The 27510-nt window shown below is 49.1% G+C and overlaps 1 protein-coding gene across 8 annotated transcripts in view; it reads right to left on the minus strand.

The window, feature by feature from the left end:
• The window catches only part of LOC140395077 (uncharacterized), a 659825-nt gene that overhangs the window by 468802 nt on the left and 163513 nt on the right, over nt 1-27510 (minus strand). For all 8 annotated transcript variants that reach the window (XM_072482474.1, XM_072482512.1, XM_072482492.1 and 5 more), the window contains one exon: nt 9820-10014. In XM_072482474.1, the coding sequence (XP_072338575.1) occupies nt 9820-10014 (195 nt within the window). The remainder of the gene's footprint in view (nt 1-9819; nt 10015-27510) is intronic.

Genomic DNA, 27510 nt, shown 5'->3' on the forward strand with positions numbered 1-27510 from the left:
CTAAACTTGTTTATTACCTCCACACCCCTTTTCCTACCTATATCGTTGGTACCAATGTGCACCACGACTTCTGGCTGCTCACCCTCCCCCTTAAGGATCCTGAAGACACGATCCGAGACATCTCTGGCCCTGGCACCCGGGAGGCAACATACCTTCCGGGAGTCTCGCTCGCGACCACAGAATCTCCTATCTATTCCCCGAACCATTGAATCTCCTACAACTATTGCTTTTCTATTCTCCCCCCTTCCCTTCTGAGCCCCAGAGCCAGACTCCGTGCCAGAGACCGGACCGCTAGGGCCTTCCCCCGGTAGGTCATCCCCCCCAACAGCATCCAAAACGGTATACTTGTTTTGAAGGGGAACGGCCACGAGGGATCCCTGCACTGTCTGCCTGTTTGTTTTTTTCCCCCTGACTGTAACCCAGCTATTCTTGTCCTGTACCTTGGGTGTGGTTACCTCCCTGTAACTCTTCTCAATCACCCCCTCTGCCTCCCGGATGATCCGAAGTTCATCCAGCTTCAGCTCCAGTTCCCTAACACGGTCTTTGAGGAGCCGGTCTTTGAGGAGCTGAAGTTGGGTGCACTTCCCGCAGGTATAGTCAGTGGGGACACCGGTGGTATCCCTCACCACCCACATCCTACAGGAGGAGCATGTAACTGGCCTAGCCTCCATCCCCTCTTACCTTACAGAATATAGCTGCTGTGTGGACTAACCAGATCTCCGCCCTCCGACTCTGCTCCCAGTCAGCTACACTTCCTGTAAACTCCTGGCTCTCTTCGCACTCTTTGCGGAAATGTCGGAAACAAAATGAAAGGAGCACCTTACTCCCTCCTCACCTAACTCCCTCGGTCACCAAACTCGCACTATCGCACTCAAAAAGCACCAAATTCAGCACTCAGTGGACTAACAAAGTTCTATGTGGACCCGTGAGCGCAGTTGGAGGCCACCTTCTCGATCGAGGAGTAGGCCTTCAGTCCATCTGGCAGCCCGGTACTGGACCATGTGCCAGGTGAGCGACAATTTCATGTCTTTCTGGGTCTACTCCTTGATGCGGGCTGCCATCACCAGTCTAAATGTGGAGGGAGGCTATCACCTCCATGGCCGCATCGGGTGTTGGCAGCTTTGTGGAGAAGGACAGACAGCATAACGCGTCAGCATGCGGAATCCTTGTGCCCGGACAATGGTCCAGGGTATATTCATAAGCGGCAAGCAGCAACGCCCACTGCTGGACCTGGGCAGATGCAATCAGCCTTCTTTAAACAACCCCAGGAGGGGCTTGTGGTCTGTGTAGATTGTGAACATGCATCCATAAAAGTATTGGTGAAATTTTCACACCCCGAATACGACAGCCATACCTTCCTTTTTCACCTGTGCTTAGTTCCATTTGGTATCCGCAAGTGTGCGGCACGTATAGGCGATCGGCTGCTCCGAGCCGTCGGGCATGCGTAGTGCCAGTACTGCCCCAACGCCTTAGGGCGAGGGATCGCACGTAAGGAGCAAAGGTCTGAATGGGTCTAAGTGGGAAGTAATTAATCCAACGAGAGGAGCCGTTTGACTTCCTGGAAAGCCCTCTTTTGCGAGGGACCCCAGTTCCATCACTGTTCCTTCTTCAGCAGTCGGTGGAGCTGTTTGAGCAACATGGCCATTCGGGGGCTGACTTTTCCGTAATAGTTCACCAGAGCTAGGAGAGAGCGGAGCTCGATGTGGCCATGAGGGATGGGGGCCTGGTGGATCGCCCGCACCTTGTCCTCCACAGGATGAAAACTCCTCTTGTCTACTTGGTAGCCTAAATACATGACCTCAGGCGCAAAGAAGATACATTTCTCTCTCCAGAGGTAGACCCCGGCCCAAGCAAACGGCTCAAGAGCTTCGGTGAGGTTCTCCATGTGTTCCCTGTATGAGGTTCCCATGATAAGGACGTCATCCAGGTAAACAGCCACTCGGACGTGGCAACCTTGGTAACCTACTCCTCTCCAGACCGGGAATACCTGACTGTGAAGTGCCACCCATACTACCTTCCATGGGAGTTCACTTCTGCCATCACCACAGTGGTCTACATCCCACCCCAGGTGGAAGTGAAGAAGGCACTGGATGAATTGTTTACCGCTATAAATAATAATGAAACAGAATACCCGGAGGCCTTGTTCATCATGACCGGGGACTTCAACCAGGCAAACCTCAAGAGTGTAATGCCAAAATTCCACCAATACATCTGTCCCACCAGGGGCCCAAACATCCTTGACCACTGCTACGCAAACACCAAGGGCACCTACCGATCCATCCCCGACTGCACTTCGGAAAATCGGACCACAAGATGGTGCTCCTTCTCCCGGCATACAAGCAGAAACTTAAGTGGGAGAATCCGATTGAGAAGGTCCGAAGCAATGGAAGAGCTCCTATGCGACTGCTTGGAGTCAGTGGACTGGCCCATATTCAAGAACTGAGCAGCCAACTTAAACGAGTATGCTGCTACAGTCACAGACTTCATCGGTAGGTGTGTAGAAGATTGCGTGCCAAAGAAGGTAGTATGTGTGTTCCCCAACCGGAAACCATGGAGATTGGCTCCTGACTGAAGGCCAGGCCTGAGGCAAACAAGTCAGGCGATCCTGACCTATACAAAAAATCTAGGTATGACCTCCGCAAAGCCATCAGGGATGGAAGAGACAATACCAGACTAATCTAGAGTCACAGGCGAACAACATGGACTCTTGTCAGTTGTGGCAAGGCTTAAACAACATAATGGGCTGTAAAGCAAAGCTGAGTTGAATATCTGGCAGCAGCACACCCCTCCCCAATGAACAGGAAACCAACAAACCATGGTCACCAGCCCCAGCAGCCTCTGACATGTCCACACATACTGTCACAGCCTCCAAAGTCAGATCGGCCTCCTTGAAAGCGAACCCTGGGAAAGCAATGGGTCCTGGTGGAGTCCCTGGTCATGCACTCAGGTCCTGTACGGGCCAACTGGCGAGTGTGTTCGCGGATACTTCAATCTCTCCCTACTCTGTTCCGAGGTTCCCACCTGCTTCAAGAAGACCACCATCATACCGGTGCCAAAGAAGAACCAGGCAACATGCCTCAATGACTACCATCCGGTGTCCTTGAGATCTATCATTATGAAATGCTTCGAGAGGTTGGTCATGAGACACATCAACTCCATACTCCCAGAATGCCTTGACCCACTGCAATTCGCATACCACCATAACCGGTCCATGTCAGATGCTATCTCGCTAGCCCTACACTCATCCCTGGAGCATCTCGACAACAAGGACTCCTTCGTCAGACTACATTGACTACAACCTTCAACATCATAATCCCAGCCAAGCCAAACCCTAGGACTTGGATCCTCCCACTGCAACGGGATCTTCGACTTCCTGACCCATAAACCACAATCTGGAAGGGTAAACAATAACACCTCCTCCACAACAGCTCTCAATACCGGGGCCTCTCAAGGCTGTGTACTTAGCCCTCTACTATACTCCCTATACACACATATGACTGTGTGGCAACGTTTTGCTTCAACTCCATCTACAAGTTTGCTAATGACAGAACCATAGTGGGTCAGAGTACAGGAGGGAGATAGAGTGGCATGGTGTAACAACAAAAATCTCTCCCTCAATGTCAGCAAAACTAAGGAGCTGGAAGGAAGCTGACTTCAGGAAGCAAAGTATTGTACACACCCCTGTCTGCATCAACGGGGATGAGGTGGAGATGGTTAACAGCTTCAAATACCTAGGTGTGCACATCACCAACAATCTGTCCTGGTCGACCCATGTCGACGCTACCACCAAGAAAGCACAATAGCGCCTCTAATTCCTCAGGATAATTAGGAAATTCGGCATGTCCACATTGACTTACTAATTTTTACAGACGCACCATAGAAAGCATCCTATCAGGCTGCATCACAGCCTGGTATGGCAACTGCTCGGCCCAAAACCATAAGAAGCTACACAGAGTCATGAACACAGCCCAGTCCATCACGCAAAACTGCCTCCCATCCATTGACTCTGTCTACATCTCCCGTTGCCTTGGGAAAGCGGGCAGCATACTCTTTTTAAAAAATAAATTTAGAGTACCCAATCATTTTTTTTTCCAATTAAGGGGCAATTTAGCGGGGCCAGTCCACCTAACCTGCACATCTTTTGGGTTATGGGGGTGAAACCCACGCAGACACGGGGAGAATGTGCAGGCTCCACACGGACAGTGACCCAGGGACGGGTTTCGCACCTGGGTCCTCAGTGCCGTAGTCACCAGACTCCTGAATGATCCTCTTATGGACTGAACTGGTCCACGCTTCTTCTCCACTGAGTAGCACTACACTCCGTATGATTAAATGGATGTCTATGTCTATTTATTTACATTGTGTATTTATCGCATGTCCTATGTTTTTCAAGTATGGAACCATCTGTCTAGACTGTAGGCAGAACAATACTTTTCACTGTATCTCGGTATACGTGACAATATATCAAAATCAAATCAAATCAACGGTTCCCCCAGTATAGGTGGCTAGCCACGCTCCTGTGTCCCTGAACTAGAGGCTGGTCCGGATTGCCATGAACATGCAGTGACTGATGACGGAGACCACCGCCCCTGTGACAAGCTCCATCTTGGAGGGGTGTCCATTAAGCTGTAGAGTCATCCGGATGGGTGCAGTCCTGGGGCCCATGATGCAGCGTAGCGGTAGCGGTGGTTCCGCAGTCTCCAGGTCTTCCAGGGCGTGCATGCGGCCTCTCGGGAAGGGATGACAACCAGCCTGTTGCCTGGGAACGGCTCCTTCACATGCCATCCAGGAGCATCGTTCCTGGCTGCAGAGTCCCACTCAATGCGGGTGACCGCCATCTGGGAACGTTGGGTCGGGGGTATACCCCGTTCACTTCAGAGCGAGTCTTGGTGGCGATCTTGCGACCTATGGTGACCCCCTACCCGGAGATGAACCCAGTTGCTCGTTTCCAGTAGCTGCCTGTCGGAGGTCTTGTTGGTGTCCGATGTTGAGGATCACCATGCCCTGGAGTTCCTGGAGCCCAGGTTCAGCACAAACCCGGGAAAGCGCCACATCTATGACCCACTGGAGGATCAGGAGAGACTCCATTAGCAGTGTCTCCACTGCATCGCCCTGTCCCGCAATCCACAAACGAAGTGGTCTCTTAGGGATGCAGCCAGGGAGACTCTGAACTCACAGGGGGCGATGAGAGCCCATAGGCGCACCAACTACTCCCCGTTCAACTCCGTTGGGGCCTGCAAAGCTGTATGAAACTGGTACTGGTGGACAATGATAGGGGTTGCGGATTCAGATGAACCGACGTATCGAATGCTAGTCCAGGTAAACAAGGTTTTTAATCAATGCGTAAGTAGGGCCACCAACGGCGGTCATTAAAGTAATGGTTCATTGCTCTCTATTTGCGATGGCATTGGTTCTGAAAAACAGTTGCACCCTTTCCACATACTGGGCCCAATCGCCAGTATTGGCGTCAAAGGTTTCAAGCTTACCGATGAGCGCCATTGGCTTGTTCATTGACTTAATTCTCGTCGTCAGTGCCGTGACCGAAGGTAAGGACTCCAAAGATAGTCAGCCAGGATATAACTAAGTTTATTCTACTACTCCTCAATGCAATACTCTCCACTCCCCCTCAGGGTTCCCTTACCTGACCTGTTCCCAGGCCGGGATTATTTTCTGTGGAGGATCCTCCAATTAGGAGGAAGCTCCGCCTCCTAATCACCTGGGGAGTTTGTATTCTAAGTGTAGGAGAATCAAATACAGTGCAAGCTGAAGCCCGTTTGGGGGTCGTAACAACCATCATGAATGGGTTTTTGGAGATGCTTTTGCGATTTGATCATGCTCTTCAGCTTGTCTCTATTTCCAAAGAAGAAAGAGGTTCAGTGATACAGGGTGGATGGTAGGGGTGAGGTAACTTTTCCCATCAGAAGCTAGTGTTGCTCAAGTATTTGTAGGAAGATTTTTGGAGAAAAAAAATTGATCTAATCTCATCCTTTAATGGAAGACCCCATTTTCAAACTGTGTCCCCTAGTTCCAGTCTCTCCCACGAGGGGAAACATCCTTTCAGAACCGACCCTGGCATGTCTCCTCAAGATCATATATATTTCAGTAAAATTAACTTTCATTCTTCTAAACTTCAGTGGTATAGATCAAACCTGCTCAAACTTTCCTCACAAGTTAACTACTTCATCCCTGGAATCAGTCGATTGAACTCTGAACTTATGCAATTATATCCTTTCTTTGGTAAGGAGACCAAAATTGCACAGTGTGTTGTTTGTCCTTTATTCCTTACGAAGGAATCCACGAAACACTTTGACTTGCCCAAACCAGAATTTTTTATTGCATCTCATGTGGTAAGATAGCAATCTGTTACAGATCACATTATCATGGCGGCTGCTAACTACTCCTCTGGAATCTACACCTCGCACTGACCATTCGCATGTATGTCTTATTACCCTCTCAATCTTCTTCTGAAGATGGCTGGATGTGTCTCCCCTTATGTGGGAATCACTGGTCACATGACCTTGGTCTAGAGACCGCATGGTGTGTCAGCACCGCCACCTGCTGTTTGGAGGTCACACACCATCCATCTATGATATAGCCTACAGGCATATCACCACACACAGTCCTCTAGATGTGATCTTGCAATGGTTCTAATCAGTAGTAACAACATTTCCCTATTTTTACATTTTATTCCCCTTGCAATAAAAAACACCATTCCATTTGCCTTCCTAATGACTTGCTGTACCTGCATGCTAATGTTTTGTGATTCATATACCTGGACACCCAGATCCCACTGTACCACCGAGCTCTGTAATCATCTTCATTTAAATACTATAATTTTTATTATTTAGGGCAGCACGGTAGCATAGTGGATAGCACGATGGCTTCACAGCGCCAGGATCCCAGGTTCGATTCCCTGCTGGGTCACTGTCTGTGCGGAGTCTGCACGTTCTCCCCGTGTGTGCGTGGGTTTCCTCCGGGTGCTCCAGTTTCCTCCCACAGTCCAAAGATGTGCAGATTAGGTGGATTAGCCATGCTAAATTGCCCTTAGTATCCAAAAAGGTTAGGAGGGGTTATTGGGTAAGAGGGCGAGGGTGGAAGTGAGGGCTTCCGTGGCTACAATGACTTTGGTATCAGCAACACAGACACTCATCTCTCTTTCTTCCATTTTAATCCCTATCATTTTATCCCTTTCCCTTTCCCCTGTGTGTCTACCTTGTGTGTGTTTGGGTTGAGGGTAGGACGGTAAAAGGGGGAATAATGGATTAACTATCCGATATTCTATGAGAATTATTGCATGTCTTATCTATCTTGTGTCATGGATAAAGTTTTTTTCTTGTTTCACTTAGAAATCTGGGACTGGATTCTCCGTTTGGGAGACTAAGTCCCCAAGCCGACGTGAACACGGTTGTGTTTTACGCCAGGAAAACTGGCGCAAACCGGCCACCGATTCGCCGTTGTGCTGGGGGCTGGCAGGGAGGCAGCATAGAGCTCGGAAGCTCTAGCTGCTGCTATGGGCCGAAACATTGCCGGGACCGGGACCGCTCATGCGCACAGCGGCGGCCTGCAGGGGCCACGCCATACTTCATGGCAGACTCAGCCCGCAGACCCGGACCGCAAAAATAGTAACCCCCTTCAGCCCCTCACTAGCCCCCCTGCGGTGCTCCCAGCCCCGAATGAAGCCTCCCCTGCCCGCGGATCGGCCCTTCCCCGACTGTGGTGGAGCCGAACTGAGTCTATAACCGCCATGCTAAGTTCATGACGGGTGAGACCACATGGCCGGGATTCTCCAAAATCCCAGCATTCAAAGCCCAGACATTCATCCCTCCCTCGGGGGCTAGAATGGTGCCGGTGTGCTGTAAGCTGCTCCGGCGCCGAAAGCCAGCGCGCCACGGCCGGTGCGGGTCCGCACATGCAAGCCACGGCCGGCGTGGGTCCGCACATGCTCGCCACAGCCATCTCCATGCCTGCCCACGAGCAACATGGCAGAGCCCTACAGGGGCCCGGCGCAGAGGAACATAGGCCCCTCCCAGAATTAGCGCACCCGCCGATTGATTGCCCCTGATCGCGGGCCTGGCCATTGTGGAGCGCCCCCCCCCCCCTCCCCCCGGAGTATGCTCCCCCCGCTTCCCCACCAGGACTGCCCCTGCAGTCAGAACGTCGAGGTAGGCCGGGTAGGAACTTACGCAAATGACGCCGGTGGAACTCGGCGGGCACTTGGCCCGTCGACCACGCAGAATCGCCGCTTTCAACGGCCCCCGACTGGCGCCGCAGCGACTGCGCCGGCACGATTTCCGCCGATTCTCTGGTCGCCAGAGAATCAGTGGCCCAGCGTCTGAGCGGCATGGCAGGATTCGAGCGCATCCGCGGCGTTTCTCCGACCCGGTGCCGGCTCGGAGAATCACGCTGTTGGGACTCGGCCGGTTGGGAACGCAGCATCGTGGGGCGGGCCTCGGGCAATGGCCTGAGGCCGTGGCTACGTGGTGCGGCATACTCTCGGAGTATGCCACTTTTCAGGGGGCATAGCATCATAAAAGCGGCACCACCCCCGTTTTTTGTATCATCGGGGATTCTCTGCCCCCACGCCGAATGCACACCCCAGAAACGTTCAGGTCATCGGGGTGGAGGGTGACAACAACAAATGAAGAAAGAGGAAATAAATTAACTTTTGCACCATTTTGATTGGTGCCCTTTGTTGGCCATGTGAAACGTTTCTATTACCCCTAGATTCTACCCGTTTTGTATTTCTAGTGGTTTGGTCCATGTCCAAGGCTATAAGATCTATAAGATACAATGGTCTTTTCCTTGGTGTCTCCGATGCTTTGTCTTTGATCCAGCTTGTAATAAGCATGGGGGCAGGTTTTTCAGAATCCAGCACTTTTGCAATGTTACCAGAATGTTTATGTATTGAAAAACAGAGCGCGAAAGAGAGAGTTTAGCTGTAGTAATGTTTTTCTGCATTTTCCACACCCCAAGATGCAGATTAAACCTTGTGCAGCCGCCTGCATGGGACAGAGCAGACAACTGAGGTCCAATTCACATTTTGCATTAGGGATTAGAATCATACATTACAGAAGGAAACCATTTGGCCTCAGACAGAGCTATTCAAATTGTCTAAGTTGCAGCCTTCTCCGCTTTCCTTTTCCAGTACTTACGCAATTCAATGGGAACTTTCTGTCCGCAAAATGGCTGCTCCATTTCCTACATTACAACAGTGACTACACTTCACAGAGATTCAAATGAAAGGTCGCGACCTGAAACTTTAGCTCTATTTGTCTCTCCACAGATCCTGCCAGAGCATTTCTGGAATTGTCTGATGTTATATTTGTGTTTTTGGGATTGATTGAGAGATAAGCATTGGCAGGGATCCCAGGGATAACTCCCCGCTCCTCTTGGAAGTAGTGCCATAGGGTCTATTGTACCTCACCAAGAGAAAGTTAACTGCCTGAATTTAACTTCTCACCCAAAAGATGGTATCCCTGACAGTGCGGCACACTCTCAGTACTGCACTGGAGTACCAAACTGGAGATTTCTGTAAAGTCCATGGGCGAAATTCTCCTACCCGCCCCGCCACATTTCTGCCCCGACCGGCCGGCGGGAGTCTCCGTAACACCGGCCGGTCAATGGGGTTTCCCATTGTGGGGCAGCCCCACGCCGTCGGGAAACCCCCGGGCACCGGCAAAACGGAGACTCCCGCCGGCGCAGAATGACGCCCCAGGAGTGGGACTTGAAACCAAATCTTTTTACTCTGAGACGAGAATGTATCAGCCGAGTCACAGCTGACACTATGAAGATTGTTAAAGAAAGAAAATAGCATTGTACCTGTACAGATTTTTCGGCTTTTACGTCAGGAACCATCGCAGATTGCGTTTCTAGTGGTCTGTTCCACGTCTCAGGAATTTTTGTGTCTACTACATAAACAGGGATTGTAGCTGCTCTGAGACCCTCCTCGCCTGTCACGCCTGCTTGGGGACGTCTTTCTAAATCCAGCCCAGAATCAGGTCCAGCAGAGTATTTCTGTGTTCAAAAACAAAGGAGGCAGCTGAATTGTGCTCTTATTTTTCGGAAATTTACAACTCCCAAGATGCAAATGCTCCAGGACCAATAAAAACTGCAACAGATTAAGCTAGACGACAATCAGTTTATTTCTCAGAAACAAGGAGGCTGAGCAGAATGCCGTGGCCATATGTTATTGCTATTCTGCAGAAAGACAGAATAAATGTACACTTCTAAAGATACTTCAGGTTTGGAATCTGTGTCAGATCATTACTTTGGGATTCCCTACCACATAGAATTGTTGATGCTCAGTAAATGGCATCTTCAAGACTGAGATTGGAAGATTTAGGGCATAAAAGCAGACAGGGGTATGGGGATAGGGAAGAAAAGTGGAGTTGATGTAGAAACTCATCCATGATGCTGTCAAGTGGTCCTCATGACTATATTTCTTATGCTCAGGTGTTCTTATATTCAGCCAAACCTTCTGGCCTGTGGATCATCAGACACCGGTCCTTTGAGCGAAAATGCATGCTGGGAAATTGTGGACGCTGTGACGCACGTACCTAGGTGGGAAATTCCCTGGAGATTTCCACTTCTGATGGGCTGTTTCCCTGATGGGAATTCCATTCTGATGGGCGAGGTAAGTGAGGTGGGTAAATGGGTAGTTGGGTAATTGGGTGAGGTAGGTCGATGCAACGGTGGATAGTCGGGTTGGGGGCGTTAGTCAGGTCATGTGGGGGTTAGTCAGGATGCAACATGATCATGAGAGGTAGTCAGATCAGGGAAAGTAGTGAAGTTGTGATAGGGGTATAGTTTAGGCTTCATGGAGTAGTCAGCTGGTTGGGGGATAGTCAGGTGGGTGGGTGGTTTAGCTGAATGGCTAAGAAGCTTAGCTAGGTGGTCAGGGAGGGTAGCTGGGGATTAGGGGTGTGATTGGAGTGTTGGTTATGTGGTTCTCCAGGCTTCAATCTGGAAAACCTTTCCTAGGTAACTATTCAGGTAGGCGCCAACTCAGAGTCAGAGATATTTATGGAGGGCCGTGGGGATCAGGGGAGTCGTCCATCATAAGTTGAAACATCCTGGGCAATTCCCACAGAGGTTTGCACATCAGGATTTCCACCAGTTCTCAACAGGCATCTTCACACGTGCATCCGATCTCTGACAATGTAAAGGCCGGAAGATATGTCCTGTTAAAATCTAATCGAATAACTGGGTAGAATGAGAAAAATATCAGCCATAATTGAATGGCGGAGCAGACTCAATGGGCTGAATGGCCTAATTCTGCCCCTCTGTCTTATGGTCTTATATAACTGACTCCATTGTGACTAACACTGCCAGCCCCCCCACCCTTCCCCCACCGCTCACAGACCAGACTATCCCTTGATCACTTGACTAACTGACTTACACTCAACACAACATTAGTCTTCCCCCCAACCCAATCAGATACGACCTAACTACCCCCAATATGACTACCTTCCCCGACCAGACCTGACTACCCCCCCAATCTGACTCGCCCCCATCTTAACTACTTGCCTGACCACCAACTACCCTCCCAATCACCAACTACTATCCCGACCACCTGACTACCCACCTACCAATTCATTCATCCATTCACTAAGATTGAGACCGGATCTTTAAACCTATCGTAGGGCAGGAAATGCCCTAAAAAATGGATGCATCCTTCCTTCCCCCGACTCTACTCCACTCCCACAGGGTTCCTCAATGTGGACACTGTGCCGTGCATTCTGTGGAAGTCAGGATCACAAGCTCCCAGAAGAAATGCACAGCAGCAGCGAGTTGGGGAGTTTTTGAGTTTAGCAGCAATCATTGCTCTCAAGATCCGGGCTATTATTCTGTTGTAGGTCATGTTTAACTCGCTGAAGCTTCAGGTTTCTATATTCACCTTTTTCTCAATCCTCCCATTGAATTTATTTCCTTGTCAACACAGACAGTTGTGTCAGCGGATGAACTTTTAACAAAATTAGAAATATTTATTAAACAAGAAAAAATTGATTATAATACAGTACTCCTTTACCCAGTTATACCTTTACAGATGTATACAGATTTGAAGGAATACATCAATTACAAAATCTATTTTGTACTCTTATGTTCTCAGTCATTACTGATAGGTGACCTGTGGTCAGACGCATCACTCCCTGAAACAAAGTGGCAGATAAAATAGCTTTTATGGATTTCTCATCAATTCCCCCCAAACACTTGTCACACCGTGAGCCAACTGATCTCACCAGAACTCTGTCTTTCACACGAGGGTCTCCAACATTCACCCTCGAAGAAGACGCCTTGGAATTTTCCCCCTAACGTGCTCTCTCCTCTCAAACCCCCCACCCACATGTCCTCACCAAGGATACGCCTCCAGGATCTCAACCGCTCCTTCTCCTGGGAGCACCACGTGTATTCAAACCTCCACCCAATCCCTCAGACACTCATCCGCCAACAGAACACCACTGCTTCACAGGCCATATTAAGGTGTCACCAACCTTTGGGTCACCTTGGATCTCTGGCTCCTTATAAGCTGACATCTCCAGGTCTGTACCTTGCAACCCTGTCCTTAACATGGATCCTCTCTGTTCCTCACTCTCAATATTACTGAACAGAACCTTTTTTCCAGATTCCATTTCTTTGTTCCTTGACTTCCTGTCCTTTCTTCTGTCCCATTCCCTAGTTTCTGGGACATCTCTATTCCTTAGTTTTGGACTTGCATTCTGTCCCCTTGCATTGTCCTGTCTATACTGGCAGTATCTCTGCCATGCTGCTTCAACTGCACTGACTTTCTCTCGACAGAATTAACTGGTCTTCAGCTATCCCTATGGGTCCCTGGCTGAATGCTTTAAAAAAAAAAAAATTCTAATTAAGGGGCAATTTAGCGTGGCCAATCCACCTACCCGATACATTTTTGGGTTGTGGGACCCACTCCGATACGGGAGAATGTGCAAACTCCACTCAGAAAGTGACCCGGGACCGGGATCGAACCCAGGTCCTCAGCGCTGTGAGGCAGCAGTGCTAACCACTGTGCCGCCCTTCTGCCAAGCTACAGCCCAGTTTCTTCTACCCCGTGTTTGTTTTAAAGTCGTAAAATCTGCATTAAAATGCAGGCAGCTAATCAAACCCACAAATTTACAGGCAACTTCTAAAAATGAAATTAAAAGTTAAAACTATAGGTTACGCCCAACTTGGGTGCCCAACACACACAAATACAAAAATCAATTACTTAAAACTATGGACAAAATCTAATGGCTGCAACGTGCCCGATTTGGGATACAACGGATAAATGTCGCGAGAGGCGTCTCGCGGGATTTACCCGGTTCACCACGCAGGATCTCGCGAGGTGTCATAATCTGGATCCTACCCACAATGGGCAGGGCCTAAATTTGCATATCAAAGTGTACAGTTAAGCACACTTGAATATGCACTCTTTCACGACTTGTGGGAGGAAACCGGAGCACCTGGAGGAAACCCGCGCAGACATGGGGAGAATGTGAAGACTCCGCAAAGACAGTGACCCAAACCGGAATCGAACCCGGGACCCTGGCGCTGTGAAGCAACAGTGCTAACCACTGTACCACTGTGCTGCCCAAGATCCATAGCAGGCAAAGGCATAGACATCCCAAGGCTCCGGCACTTGGAGGGATGCTGGAGCCCAGGACTCTGCTGAACTCCAGTCAGGTGATTTGCCCCCCTGGGCCCGGTCATCCCACAACTGCTGGACCTGCAAAGGTAGAGTCCTGAATACCAGGAAGGGATGCCAGCATCCTTCCTTGGACTGCAAGGCCAATTGGAGGAGTCCCATCGCCTTCTGTCCAAGGAGATGATGCCATTACTACGACGCAATGAGGCCAACACTGTGAGGCTGGTGTCCGTATTGGAGATATTGGTGCAGGACATGCACTCCATGATGTGGGATGTCCACTCCATGGTTCAGGACATGTACTCCATGGCTGAGGGTGTGAGTTGCAGGGCATCAACTGTATGGTGCAGGGACTAGTGGGAATCTACAAGTGCAGCACCAGAGGACAGTGGGTTTCTGAATCTCACTCCAGTTGCCCTTCCACCCCATGGAGGAGCCCAGGGACCCCCAAGCACCCATAGGGATGAGGACCGGCAGGTGCATAGCCTGGAGCCTTCCACCGAGGAAACCCATGGGTGTCCAGCCGTTCTCACTCCCCCCTTGCATTGACTGACACACCTCCAGCACCCCGCCCACCCCGCACCGAGGAGGGCAGCACAACAACATCCCTGCTGCCCGAAAGCAGGCCCAGAGCCTCAACGTCCAGGCCAACCAGGGGAATCCTGCCAAGGTCATCTCAGACAACAAGGTGTGTTAGTCAGCAGGCTGCCTCCTCCTCGGCTGTGAATCCTGGGGAGACACCTCGACATAGCATCAGGTGAGAAATGTTCAGAAAATATAGTCACAACATGGCATGGGTGAATTAGGCATAATTTGAAATTATTCACCAGTGTTAGCACGTATTAAAAGTTATGTTGTGCACCCTTATAGTGCATCCCTACACTTATTTCATTGTGGCATGCTCAGCCAACCCCCACACAATGCCAATGCATCCTCCATCTGCTCGGAGAGGATGGCAGTTCAATAGTTTTACCCCCTCCCATTGTGATGATGAAGACGTGCTGATGTGACACTGATAATGCCCCACCACCCCATCCACCCAGGGAAACACACATGCCTCTCATCAATTGCAACATTATTTCAGCATGGGGAAGCCGTCAGCTGAAAGCATGTGAGAGTCTATCTGCTCACCTAATCAATAGGTGCAGACACACACTGGGACCCCTAACTTCGGAGGAAACAGTAGCAACTGAAATGTGTTATTCGGCATCTGATCGCCCTCAGATCACCCTGTTCAGTGGCAGGTCATGCCCATGTTTCTGTCAGCAGGAGTCAGATATTTGCGGGAGCTACGAGAAGCATTGCTCTGTCCTCCCTGCAAGTCATCATCATTCTCGTGCATTGTCTGGTCATAGTACTTTTGTGCCCTGTCCATGAAAGGAGCAATCAACAGAATAACTTCCTGCTGGCGGCACACAAATAAGATTGTCTCAGACTCCATGGGGGGACAAAGCTGTCCACCCTTGTCCCAGTCTTCCCCGAAGGGAGAGGCTATCAGGGTCATCCAGACCCTGGCAATCATCCATGGTCTTTCCTCTGCCTCTCTCAATCTTCTCGTGATCCAGCTCCTCGCCCCATTGTAGTGCCAATTTGTGGTGTGGGACAACACGATGATGCAAGCGACGCTCTGTGGACTGTGCTGGAGGGCTTCCCCCTGCCTGTCCAGGCACCAGGACTGCATCTATAGCAGGCCTATGGTCTGCTCAACCAGCACATGTGTTGAAGCAAGAGCCTCGTTGTAACAAATCTCAGTTTGTTTTTGGGACCTCCGCACAGGCATCATCAGCCACCCCTGAGGGAGTACCCTTTGTCCATGAGAAGCCATCCCTCCAGCCGCTGGCCTCCCTCAATGAAGGCCAGGATCTGTGAGTGTCCAAGAATGTAACTATCATGGACGCTCCCTGGGAAATGGGCACAAACCTGCATTTTGCGCATTGGGTAATCACAGGCGATCTGAAAGTTAAAGGAATGTTATCCCTTGTGGTTCATAAAGGGCACCCCATGCTGCCATGGGGAACGCTGGGCCACTTGGGTGCAGTTGATGACACTCGGCATCTGGGGCAAGCCAGTTATGCATGCAAAGCCCATGGACCTGGCATCCTGGCTCCGGTCAAAGTTGATGTACTGGTGAGCCATCAAATAGCGCATCTGTCACCTCCCTTATGCACTTATGTGTGGTAGACTGACAGATGCCGCATAGGTCACCCATGAAGCCCTGAAATGAGCTGCTGGCATAAAGGTTCATGCACATTCCCTGATACGAGCGTCTTTCCATTGTGCATCACTCCTTTTTCATAGAATTTACAGTGCAGAAGGAGGCCATTCGGCCCATCGAGTCTCCACAGGCTCTGGGAAAGAGCACCCTACCCTGATACCAAGAAACAGCTGAAGGCAGTGGATACTTCAAAGGCTTTGGGCCCTGACAATATTTCGGCAATAGTACTGGAGACTTGTGCTCCAGAACTTGCCACACCCCTAGCCAAGCTGTTCCAGTACAGCTACAACACTGGCATCTACCCGGCAATGTGGAAAATTATGTCCTGTACAGAAAAGGCAGTGCAAATCTAACCCACCAATTACTGCCCTATCAATCTACCCTCAGTCATCAATAAGGTGATGGAAGAGGTCATCAACAGTGCTATCAAGTGCCACTTACTTCACAATAACATGCTCACTGACGCTCAGTTTGGGTTCCGCCAGGGTCACTCAACTCCCTACTCATTACAGCCTTAGTTCAAAAGTTCAAACATGGACAAAAGGGCATGGGCAGTGTCACGATACGCACTCATGCACATAATGAGATACAGACAGGCAGTGACAGACATCCAGTACAGCCAATCAACACACAGGACAGAACACAACCAATCACCAGGCAGAACACTAGAGGGGAGTTTCCCACTATAAAACACACGAGGCATCAGCACTCTGACTCTTTCCACTGGTGACAACATAGTGACAGTCAGGGTGTATATATCAGTTAGCACCTTCTACACGTGGCTCAGAGCTAGTCTGGTCTAGTTAGTTATAGTTAGCACACTTAGATTAGTAGAGTGTCAAACCCACAGCGAACTGTGTGCACTGCCCCAGAAGTTCAATAAAACATATTGAACTAACGTCTAAGTTTGGTGTCTACTTTACAGTACAACTGCATCCAGTTGCAGTCCGTGTTACCCCAGGGTGAATAACACGACATGATACCAGGAGTCTACTTTATCTAAGTGGTTTACCTCGAGTGATTCAGTGACGACCAGTGAGTGCCTTTCAGCGGCATGGAGAAGATCCAGGCCCCTCCACACCCATGGATCTCCAGCAATCTTGGCGCCAACTGGCAGGACTTCAAGCAGAGGTACCTTCTCTACATTGAGGACTCGGGCCTCGAGGATGCGTCCGATGCCAGAAAAATCGTGCTGCTCCTATCAACTGCGGGGGATCAAGCTGTCCAAATTTTCAACTCGCTCACTTTTGCCAACGGCGAGGACAAGACCAAATTCAAGACCGTTTTCGCTAAATTCGACAGTCACTGTGACATCGAAACGAACGAGAGCTTTGAGCGCCATGTCTTCCAGCAACGCCTTCAGGATAAGGATGAACCTTTCCAATCCTTTATAACTCATCTCCGTATATTAGCGCAGTCCTGCAACTATGGTGACACCGCTGATTCCATCATCAGGGATCAGATCGTGTTTGGGGCCCACTCCGACGCCCTGCGGGAGCAGCTCCTCAAAATTAAAAACATGACCCTGCCAGTCGCAATCGAGACATGTAAAGTGCAAGAACAGGCAAGAAATCGGTACTCCCGTTTCAAATCGTCAGAACAGGAACAACTTGCCTCCCACGAGGCAGAGAGTGTACAGGCCATCGCCCGGATGCAGCACCTCAGTATCAATGAAGGCAGCCATTTTGCATGTTTTTCCCGGGGTCCCACGCATGCGCATCACGAACGGGAGAACCAAGCGGCCGAAGACCAAACTGTGCAAGTGCGAACGTCGGCTGACCGCACTGCGCATGTGCGACGACGCACGGAGCGTAACAACGTCAACGCCATGATGTGCTCGAACTGTGGCACCGCCCACTTAAGCGGCAATGACCTGCAAAAGGCAGGCGATGTTTAAATTGTGGGAAGCCTGGACATTATGCAGCATTGTGCAGGTCTGCACCACCGGTCAAGGGCCAGCGATCCCATTTCCAACGCAAATGAGTTCGATGTGTACAGCAAGGTCTACTGGATTCTGATCCTGGTAGCACTACGGATCCAGAGGATCGTGTGGGCATCATCACTACATGTGAATATGCCTCCTCAAATTCAGCAAGACGCCTATCTATCCTCAATGTGGATTCTGCGGACGAATGGCGTGCTGTCACACACATTGACCAATGCAGCATCCAGTTCAAGCTGGACACTGGTGCTTCAGCCAATCTCATCTCTCAAGCTGATTTTGACCGCATTAAAAAGCAACCCAAAATTCTTCCGCCAGCCTGCCAGCTCCTCGATTATAATGGCAATGCCATAACAACACTAGGATCTTGTCATTTGTTTGTTTCCAACAAGACCATCAATGCCACACTGCGATTCGAAATCGTCAAGCCTGACAAGGCGTCCCTGCTTGGTGCCCATGCATGCAAGCTACTCAACCTCGTACAGTGAGTCCATGTCGTGTCCTCCTCCAATGTCGATCTTCAGGCTGACATTGATGACATCCTGGCACAATACCCGGATGTGTTTAGTGGAATGGGTACACTGCCATACTGCTACAAGTTCTTACTCAGGCCTGGTGCCACGCCTGTAATCCATGCACCATGCCTGGTGCTGGCTCCTCTGAAGGAACGTTTAAAGGCGCAGCTGCAGGAGCTCCAAGACCAGGGCATAATCTCTAAAGTGACGGAACCGACTGACTGGGTCAGCTCGATGGTCTGTGTGAAGAAGCCCTCAGGAGAGTTGCGGATATGTATAGATCCCAAAGATCTTAACCGGAACATAATGCGGGAACACTACCCGATCCCGAAGCAGGAGGAACAGACCAGTGAGATGGCACACGCCAAGTTCTTCACAAAGCTAGATGCATCGCATGGTTTCTGGCAGATACAACTGGACGAGTCCAGCAGGAAGCTCTGGACGTTCAATACACCTTTTGGAAGGTACTGTTATAACCGGATGCCGTTCAGCATTGTTTCAGCCTCTGAAATCTTCCACAGGATCATGGAGCAGATGATGGAGGGCATTGAGGGTGTGCGTGTCTAGGTAGATGATGTAATCATATGGTCCACGACCCCCGAGGAACACATATCTCATCTCAAACAAGTCTTTCGACGTGTCCATGCAAACGGCCTCAAGCTGAACAAGGCCAAGTGCTCCTTTGGTATGTCATCCATCAAGTTCTTGGGCGACCAGATATCCCAGCAGGGTGTGCAACCTGATTCAGACAAAGTCAAGGCCAATAACGCCATGAAGACCCCGGAAGACAAAAAGGCGGTACTACGCTTCCTCGGAATGGTAAACGTCTTGGGAAAGTTCATTCCCAACCTGGCATCACACACCACGGCTCTCAGGCATCTGGTGAAGAAGTCCACTGCATTCCAGTGGCTACCCACACATCAAACAGAATGGCTAGAGCTAAAGGCAAAGCTCACCACTGCTCTGGTACTAGTATTTTTTGCCCGGGAGACAAAAATCTCCATGGACGCAAGCCAGGACGGCATTAGTGCGGTGCTCCTCCAGAAGGATGACTCCTCATCCTGGGCTCCAGTGGCTTATGTGTCAAGGGTCATCACTCCTACTGAATAGAGGTATGCCCAGATAGAAAAAGAGTGCCTGGGCCTCCTAACCGGCATTGTAAAGTTCCATGACTACGTCTACGGTCTACCAACCTTCACAATGGAGACTGAACACAGACCCTTGGTCCATATCATTCATAAGGACTTGAATGACATGACGCCCAGGCTTCCGCGCATTCTCCTTTGACTCCACAGGTACGATTTTGAGTTAGGATACACACCAGGCAAGGAGCTAATAATTGCGTTTGCCCTGTCATGCTCCATCACCTCGCCCTGTGAACAGGTTGACTTCATCCGTCAAATTGAGGCACAGGTGTAACTGTGTGCCAGCAATCTCCCGGCCTCAGATGAAAGAGTGATCAACATTCGAGAAGAGACTGCCAAGGACCCTCTTCTGCAGCGTGTAATGCACCACCTCACAAATGGCTGGCAAAAAGGGCAATGCCCTCAGTTCTTTAATGTCAAGGACGACCTGACAGTTGTCGAGGGGATCCTCCTCAAGCTAGATCATATTGTTATTCCTCGCAGCCTGCAGAGCTTAGTCCTCAAACAAATCCACGAGGGACACCTCGGTGTCGAAAAGTGTAGGCGCAGGGCCCGGCAGGCTGTTTATTGGCCTGGAATCAACCAGGACATATCCAATATGGTCCTCAATTGTGCGACCTGCCAGCGCTTCCAGCCTGCTCAGGCGAAAGAAACACTCCAGCAACACAAGATCATGACCTCTCCGTGGTCCAAGGTGGGAATCGACCTTTTTCACGCCAATGGCCGTGACTATGTGCTCATCATAGATTACTTTTCAAGTTACACGGAAGTTGTGAAGCTGTCAGACCTCACATCAAGGAGTCATCAAGGCCTGCAAGGAGATATTTGCCAGGCATGGTATTCCACTCACTGTCATGAGTGACAAAGGTCCCTGCTTCCACAGCCAAGAGTGGTCCAATTTCACCAAGTCGTACCAATTCAAACACATTACCTCAAGCCCACACTACCCCAATCCAACGGGAAGGTCGAGAAAGGGGTCCATATAGTGAAGCAACTGCTCTGCAAGGCTGCGGACTCTGCTTCTGACTTCAACCTTGCGCTGTTGGCGTACAGGGCAACCCCTCTGTCCACCGGTATGTCTCCGGCACAACTCCTCATTAATAGAGACCTGCGGACGACTGTTCCGGCCATACACTTACCAGACCTGGATCACCTCCCAGTGCTGCAAAAGGTGCAGCAACTCAGGAACCGGCAAAAGTTGACGTACGATGCTCATGCTACCGATTTGCCTGTGCTATCTCCGGAAGATGCCGTTCGGATCAAGCTACCTGATGGAGGCTGGTCAGCCCCAGCTGCTGTTGTTCGAAAGGCTGCTCCCAGATCGTTTGTGGTTCGTATGGCTGATGGCTCCATTGTCAGGTGCAACAGAAGGGCACTACGCAAACTTGCCTGCCCACCACCAAATCTCACCTTTCCAGATGTTGTTATGTCTCCTCCGGATACCTTGCACCACGAGGCCACCGATCTGGCAGCAATCCCGTCTGTCAAGGCGCCGTCGTCCCCAACTCCACCTCTCAGGCGGTCGACAAGGATCCGACGCCAGCCCCAAAGATTGGACTTATAGCCATTTATCTTGTAAATATTGTTCTGTATCTGCACGCTAGACACCTTTCATGTACATATTCATTCACTCGCCATTTAATGTAAATAGTTATACATGTACATACAGTCGCATATGCTCTCAGCAACCGACAATTTTTTTTTTAAAAAGGGGGGATGTCATGATATGCACTCATGCACACAATGAGATACAGACAGGCAGTGACAGACACCCAGTACAGCCAATCAACACACAGGACAGAACACAACCAATCACCAGGCATAACACTAGAGGGGGGTTTCCCACTATAAAACACACGAGGCATCAGCACTCTGCCTCTTTCCACTGGTGACAACTGTAGTGACAATCAGGGTGTATATATCAGTTAGCACCTTCTACACATAGCTCAGAGCTAGTCTGGTTAGTTAGTTCTAGTTAGCACACTTAGATTAGTAGAGTGTCAACCCACAACAAGCTGTGTGCACTGCTCCAGGAGTTCAATAAAACGCATTGAACTAACGTCTAAGTTTGGTGTCTACTTTACAGTACAACTGCATCCAGTTGCAGTCCATGTTACCCCAGGGTGAATAACACGACAGGCAGCACGGTCGCATAGTGGTTAGCACAGTTGCTACCCAGCTCCAGGGTACGAGGTTCGATTCCCGGCTTGGGTCACTGTCTGTGCGGAGTCTGCACGTTCTCCCCGTGTCTGCGTGGGTTTCCTCCGGGTGCTCCGGTTTCCTCCCACTGTCCAAAGATGTGCAGAGTTAGGTGGATTGGCCATGCTAAATTGCCCTTAGGTTAGGTGGGATTACTGGGTTACGGGGATAGGGTGGAGTTGTGGGCTTAAGTGGGGTGCTCTTTCCAAGAGCTGGTGCAGATTCGATGGGCCGAATGGCCTCATTCTGCACTGTAAATTCTATGACTAAAAGAGCTGAACTCCAGAGGTGAGGTGAGAGTGACTGCCTTTGACATTTGATCATGTACGGCATCAAGGAGCCCTAGCAAAACTGGAGTCAATGGGAATCAGGGGGAAAACTCTCCACTGCTTGTGTCATAACTAGCACAAAGGAAAATGGTTGTGGTGAAATGAAAACCGCTTATTGCCACAAGCAGGCTTCAAATGAAGCGACTGTGAAAAGCCCCTAGTCGCCACATTCCAGCACCTGTTCGGGGAGGTTGGTACGGGAATTGAACTGTGCTGCTGGCCTGCCTTGGTCTGCTTTCAAAGCCAGTGATTTAGCCCTGTGCTAAACCAGCCCCTGGTGGTTGGAAGTCAGTCATATCACTGGGACATTACTGCAGGAGTACTTCAAGGTTGTGTCTTAGGCCCAACCATCTTCAGCTGCTTCATGACCTTCCTTCCAACATAAGGTCAGATGTGGGGATGCTCCCTGATAATTGCACAATGTTCAGCACCATTCACAACTCCTCAGGCACTGAAGAAGTCCATGTGCATATGCAGCAAGACCTGAACAATAGCCAGGCTTGGGCTGACAAGTGGCAAGCAACATTTGCGCCACAGAAGTGCCAGGCAAAGGATCAGTTCCAATAAGAGAATCAAACAATCACCCCGTGACATTCAATGGCATTACCATCACTGAATTCCCCACTATCAACATCCTGAGGGCTGAGGGTTACAATTCACCACAAACTGAACTGGACTAGCCGTACAAATACTATGGCTGCAAGCGTAGGTCAGAGGCTAGGAATTCTGCGGCATGTAACTGACTTTCTCGGAGCTAATCTGGCATTGCAACCTAGGTGTCAGCCTAGCTCTGCTAAGATGCCCAGGTGGCACTGGCAGGGAGACTGCCAGGGAACCATGGTTGGCAAGGTGCCAAGTTGGCATTTTTCACAGGGTGGTGATCAGGCCAAGGATGCCCTGCGCGGGTGTTGGTGGATACGGGTGTGTGTGTCTGATAGCATTGTGTTTCCCGGCGTGTGAGCGCCGGGAAACATGCGGCTGATAGAAATCAGATTTTGTGGTTGAATGAAAATGGCTTATTGTCACAAGTAGGCTTCAAATGAAGTTACTGTGAAAAGCCCCTAGTCGCCACATTCCGGCGCCTGTTCGGGGAGGCTGGTACGGGAACTGAACCGTGCTGCTGGCCTGCCTTGGTCTGTTTTAAAAGCCAGCGATTTAGCCCAGTGTGCTAAACCAGCCGCTGGTTAGCTATAGATGAGGTAGATAGGGTTTAAATATCGGGATGGTGCAGGAGGGAGGGATTCAGATTCCTGGATAATTGGGGCTCATTCTGGGGTAGGTGGGACCTGTACAAATGGGATGGTCTACACATGAACCAGAGGGGTACCAATATCCTGGGGGGGAAATTTGCTAATGCTCTTCGGGAGGGTTTAAACTAATTCAGCAGGGGGATGGGAACCTGAATTGTAGCTCCAGTGTACAGGAGGTTGAGAGTATTGAGTAAGGTTTCAAGGTCGCAGGAGTGTACCGACAGGCAGGAAGGTGGTTTGAAGTGTGTCTACTTCAACGCCAGGAGCATCCGGAATAAGGTGGGTGAACTTGCAGGGTCGGTACCTGGGACTTCGATGTTGTGGCCATTTCGGAGACATGGATAGAGCAGAGAGAGGAATGGTTGTTGCAGGTTCCGGGGTTTAGATGTTTCAGTAAGCTCAGGGACGGTGGTAAAAGAGGGGGAGGTGTGGCATTGTTATTCAAGGACAGTATTACAGTGGCAGAAAGGACATTTGATGAGGACTCGTCTACTGAGGTAGTATGGGCTGAGGTTAGAAACAGGAAAGGATGGGTCACCCTGTTGGGAGTTTTCTATAGGCCTCTGAAAAGTTCCAGAGATGTAGAGGAAAGGATTGCAAAGATGATTCTGGATAGGAGCAAAAGTAACAGGGTAGTTGTTATGGGGGACTTTAACTTTCCAAATATTGATTGGAAACGCTATAGTTCGAGTACTTTAGATGGATCCGTTTTTGTCCAATGTGTGCAGGAAGGTTTCCTGACACAGTATGTAGATAGGCCACCAAGAGGCGAGGCCACATTGGATTTGGTACTGGGTAATGAACCAGGACAGGTGTTAGATTTGGAGTTAGGTGAGCACTTTTTTGATAGTGACCACAATTCGGTTACGTTTACTTTAGCGATGGAAAGGGATAGGTATATACCGCAGGGTAAGAGTTATAGCTGGGGGAAAGGCAATTATGATGCGATTAGGCAAGACTTAGGATGCATAGGATGGGGAATGAAACTGCAGGGGATGGGCACAATGGAAATGTGGAGCTTGTTCAAGGAACAGCTACTGCATGTCCTTGATAAGTATGTGCCTGTCAGGCAGGGAGGAAGTGGTCGAGCGAGGGAACCGTGGTTTACTAAAGTAGTTGAATCACTTGTCAAGAGGAAGAAGGAGGCTTATGTAAAGATGAGGTGTGAAGGTTCAGTTAGGGCGCTCGAGAGTTACAACTTAGCCAGAAAGGACCTAAAGAGAGAGCTAAGAAGAGCCAGGAGGGGACATGAGAAGTCCTTGGCCGGTAGGATCAAGGAAAACCCTAAAGCTTTCTATAGGTATGTCAGGAATAAAAGAATGACTAGGGTAAGAGTGGGGCCAGTCAAGGACAGTAGTGAGAAGTTGTGCGTAGAGTCCGAGGAGATAGGAGAGGCGCTAAATGAAAATTTTTCGTCAGTATTCACACAGAAAAAAGACAATGTTGTCGAGGAGAATACTGAGATACAGGCTACTAGACTAGAAGGGCTTGAGGTTCATAAGGAGGAGGTGTTAGCAATTCTGGAAAGTGTGAAAATAGATAAGTCCCCTAGGCCGGATGGGATTTATCCTAGGATTCTCTGGGAAGCTAGGGAGGGTATTGCAGAGCCTTTGGCTTTGATCTTTATGTCGTCATTGTCTACAGGAATAGTGCCAGAAGACTAGAGGATAGCAAATGTTGTCCCCTTGTTCAAGAAGGGGAGTAGAGATAACCCAGGTAACTATAGACCAGTGAACTTTACATCTGTTGTGGGCAAAGTCTTGGAAAGTATTATAAGAGATAGGATTTATAATCATCTAGAAAGGAATAATTTGATTAGGGATAGTCAACATGGTTTTGTGAAGTATAGGTCGTGCCTCACAAACCTTATTGAGTTCTTTGAGTAGGTGACCAAACAGGTGGACGAGGGTAAAGCAGTTGATGTGGTGTATATGGGTTTCAGTAAAGCGTTTGATAAGGTTCCCCACGGTAGTCTATTGCAGAAAATAGGGAAGCATGGGATTGACGGTGATTTAGCAGTTTGGATCAGAAATTGGCTAGCTGTAAGAAGGCAGAGGGTGGTGGTTGATGGGAAATGTTCAGCCTGGAGTTCAGTTACTCGTGATGTACCACATGGATCTGTTTTGGGGCCACTGCTGTTTGCCATTTTTATAAATGACCTGGAGGAGGGCGCGGAAGGATGGGTGAGTAAATTTGCAGATGACATTAAAGCCGGTGGAGTTGTGGACAGTGCGGAAGGATGTTGCAGGTTACAGAGGGACATAGGTAAGCTGCAGGGCTGGGCTGAGAAGTGACAAATGGAGTTTAATGCAGAAAAGTGTGAGGTGATTCATTTTGGAAGGAGTGACAAGAATACAGAGTACTGGGCTAATGGTAAGATTCTTGGTAGTGCGGATGTGCAGAGAGATCTTGGTGTCCATGTACATAGATCCCTGAAAGTTGCCGCCCAGGTTGATAGGGTTGGTAAGAAGGCGTACGGTGTGTTAGCTTTTATTGGTAGAGGGATTGAGTTTCGGACCATGAGGTCATGTTGCAGCTGTACAAATCTCTGGTGCGGCCGCAATTGGAGTATTGTATGCAATTCTGGTCGCCGCATTATAGGAAGGATGTGGAAGCATTGGAAAGGGTGCAGAGGAGATTTACCAGGATGTTGCCTAGTATGGAGAGAAGATTTTATGAGGAAAGGCTGAGGGACTTGAGGCTGTTTTCGTTAGAGAGGCGGTTAAGAGGTGACTTAATAGAGGCATACAAGATGATCAGAGGATTAAATAGTGAGAGCCTTTTTCCTCAGATGGTGATGGCTAGCAAGAGGGGACATAGCTTTAAATTGAGGGGAGATTGATATAGGACAGATGTCAGAGATAGGTTCTTTACTCAGAGAGTAGTAGGGGCGTGGAATGCCCTGCCTGCAACAGTAGTCTCGCCAACACTAAGGGCATTTAAATGGTCATTGGATAAACATATGGATAATAATGGAATTGTGTAGATGGGCTTTAGATTGGTTTCGCAGGTCGGTGCAACATCGAGGGCCGAAGGCCCTGTACTGCACTGTAATGTTCTATTGTCTATTGGTTATAAATAAGAAACCATTGGGAGTAATTGACTGAATCACCTTATTAACCACAAGAGTAAGAGAAGCTGACTAACTGGGAATTAATCAGATAAGACTTAAAATGTTCATATTTTGCAAGTTGTTCGAGACTGGCCAGAATCCAAGGCCAGTGTCAAAAGACTTCATTGTAGGCAGATGCCTTCCCAGGCCTGGGCAGATCCGTTTCCATGGTAACAGTCAGTCAGGGTCATAATGACTTTTCGAAAACTGTATTAATCTAATTAATGTTAGAGGCATAATTGACAAGCCAGGGTATGGAAAATTACAAAATCACACCCAAATCATTCACCTCTTAAATTGACAGACAGGCAGTTTGGTCGAATTAAGTGAATTATAAATTAGTCAAAGCCAATCACAGCTGTAAAGAGGGTGAAACTTTAAGATAGTAATCTCCTTAAAAGATCAGTTGTCGGGATGATAAAACGCTTCTTCTTCTTTTCCAGAATCACTCTAACCTATTTTCTGAAACCTATTCTGTTTGCTTTGCAAAATCACAATTTTCTTTTGTTTTAAATCACTCAGTCGTTTTTGTACTGTGCATCTTGATTTGAAGAAATTAACAAGAAATATAATTGTATTTTGAATCCAACTACTGTATTTGTTAAAGACAATCGACCTGACTAGCTTGCGGCAGGGCTAGTTGGAACTTTCTCTTAACTTTGTACTGAAATTGAATCACCAGTGGACACTAAAAAGCAGACGAATAAAGTTTCAAATAACTTTTCCAAAATGTGCAGTCTGGAATCTCTGTTATTTGGGAGCTAAGAAGGGATAACGCATATCCAGGGTTCCAAATAGACACAGAGATCCAGCAGTGGCTAAACGCGTTTGCTATGGGACTTTGTTTCCGGTGAGTTGAAGAGGGCCTAATGACTTTCATAAGCAGCATCCTGCTCTCAAAGGCAGTTCCTCTTTGTTCCTTTAACTTCAGACTTCTTGGAAACTTCTCTAATTTCCAAGTTCTTTAAGTTTCCTGAACTTGTTTTCCTAACCATTACTCCATGGTATGGCTTTTCGTCTTGAAAAGCTAAGAGAAAGGTTGACTCACTAGCCTGCTAAAACCAACTGCTATGAAATCAGTCTAAACCAAACTCAAAAACAATTCCTACCCTAAAGGTGCCCTTGGTTGCTAAGCAACAACTTCCACTTATCCCCAGATTGTTT

Source organism: Scyliorhinus torazame, chromosome 2, assembly GCF_047496885.1.
Source record: "Scyliorhinus torazame isolate Kashiwa2021f chromosome 2, sScyTor2.1, whole genome shotgun sequence".
NCBI lineage: Eukaryota > Metazoa > Chordata > Chondrichthyes > Carcharhiniformes > Scyliorhinidae > Scyliorhinus > Scyliorhinus torazame.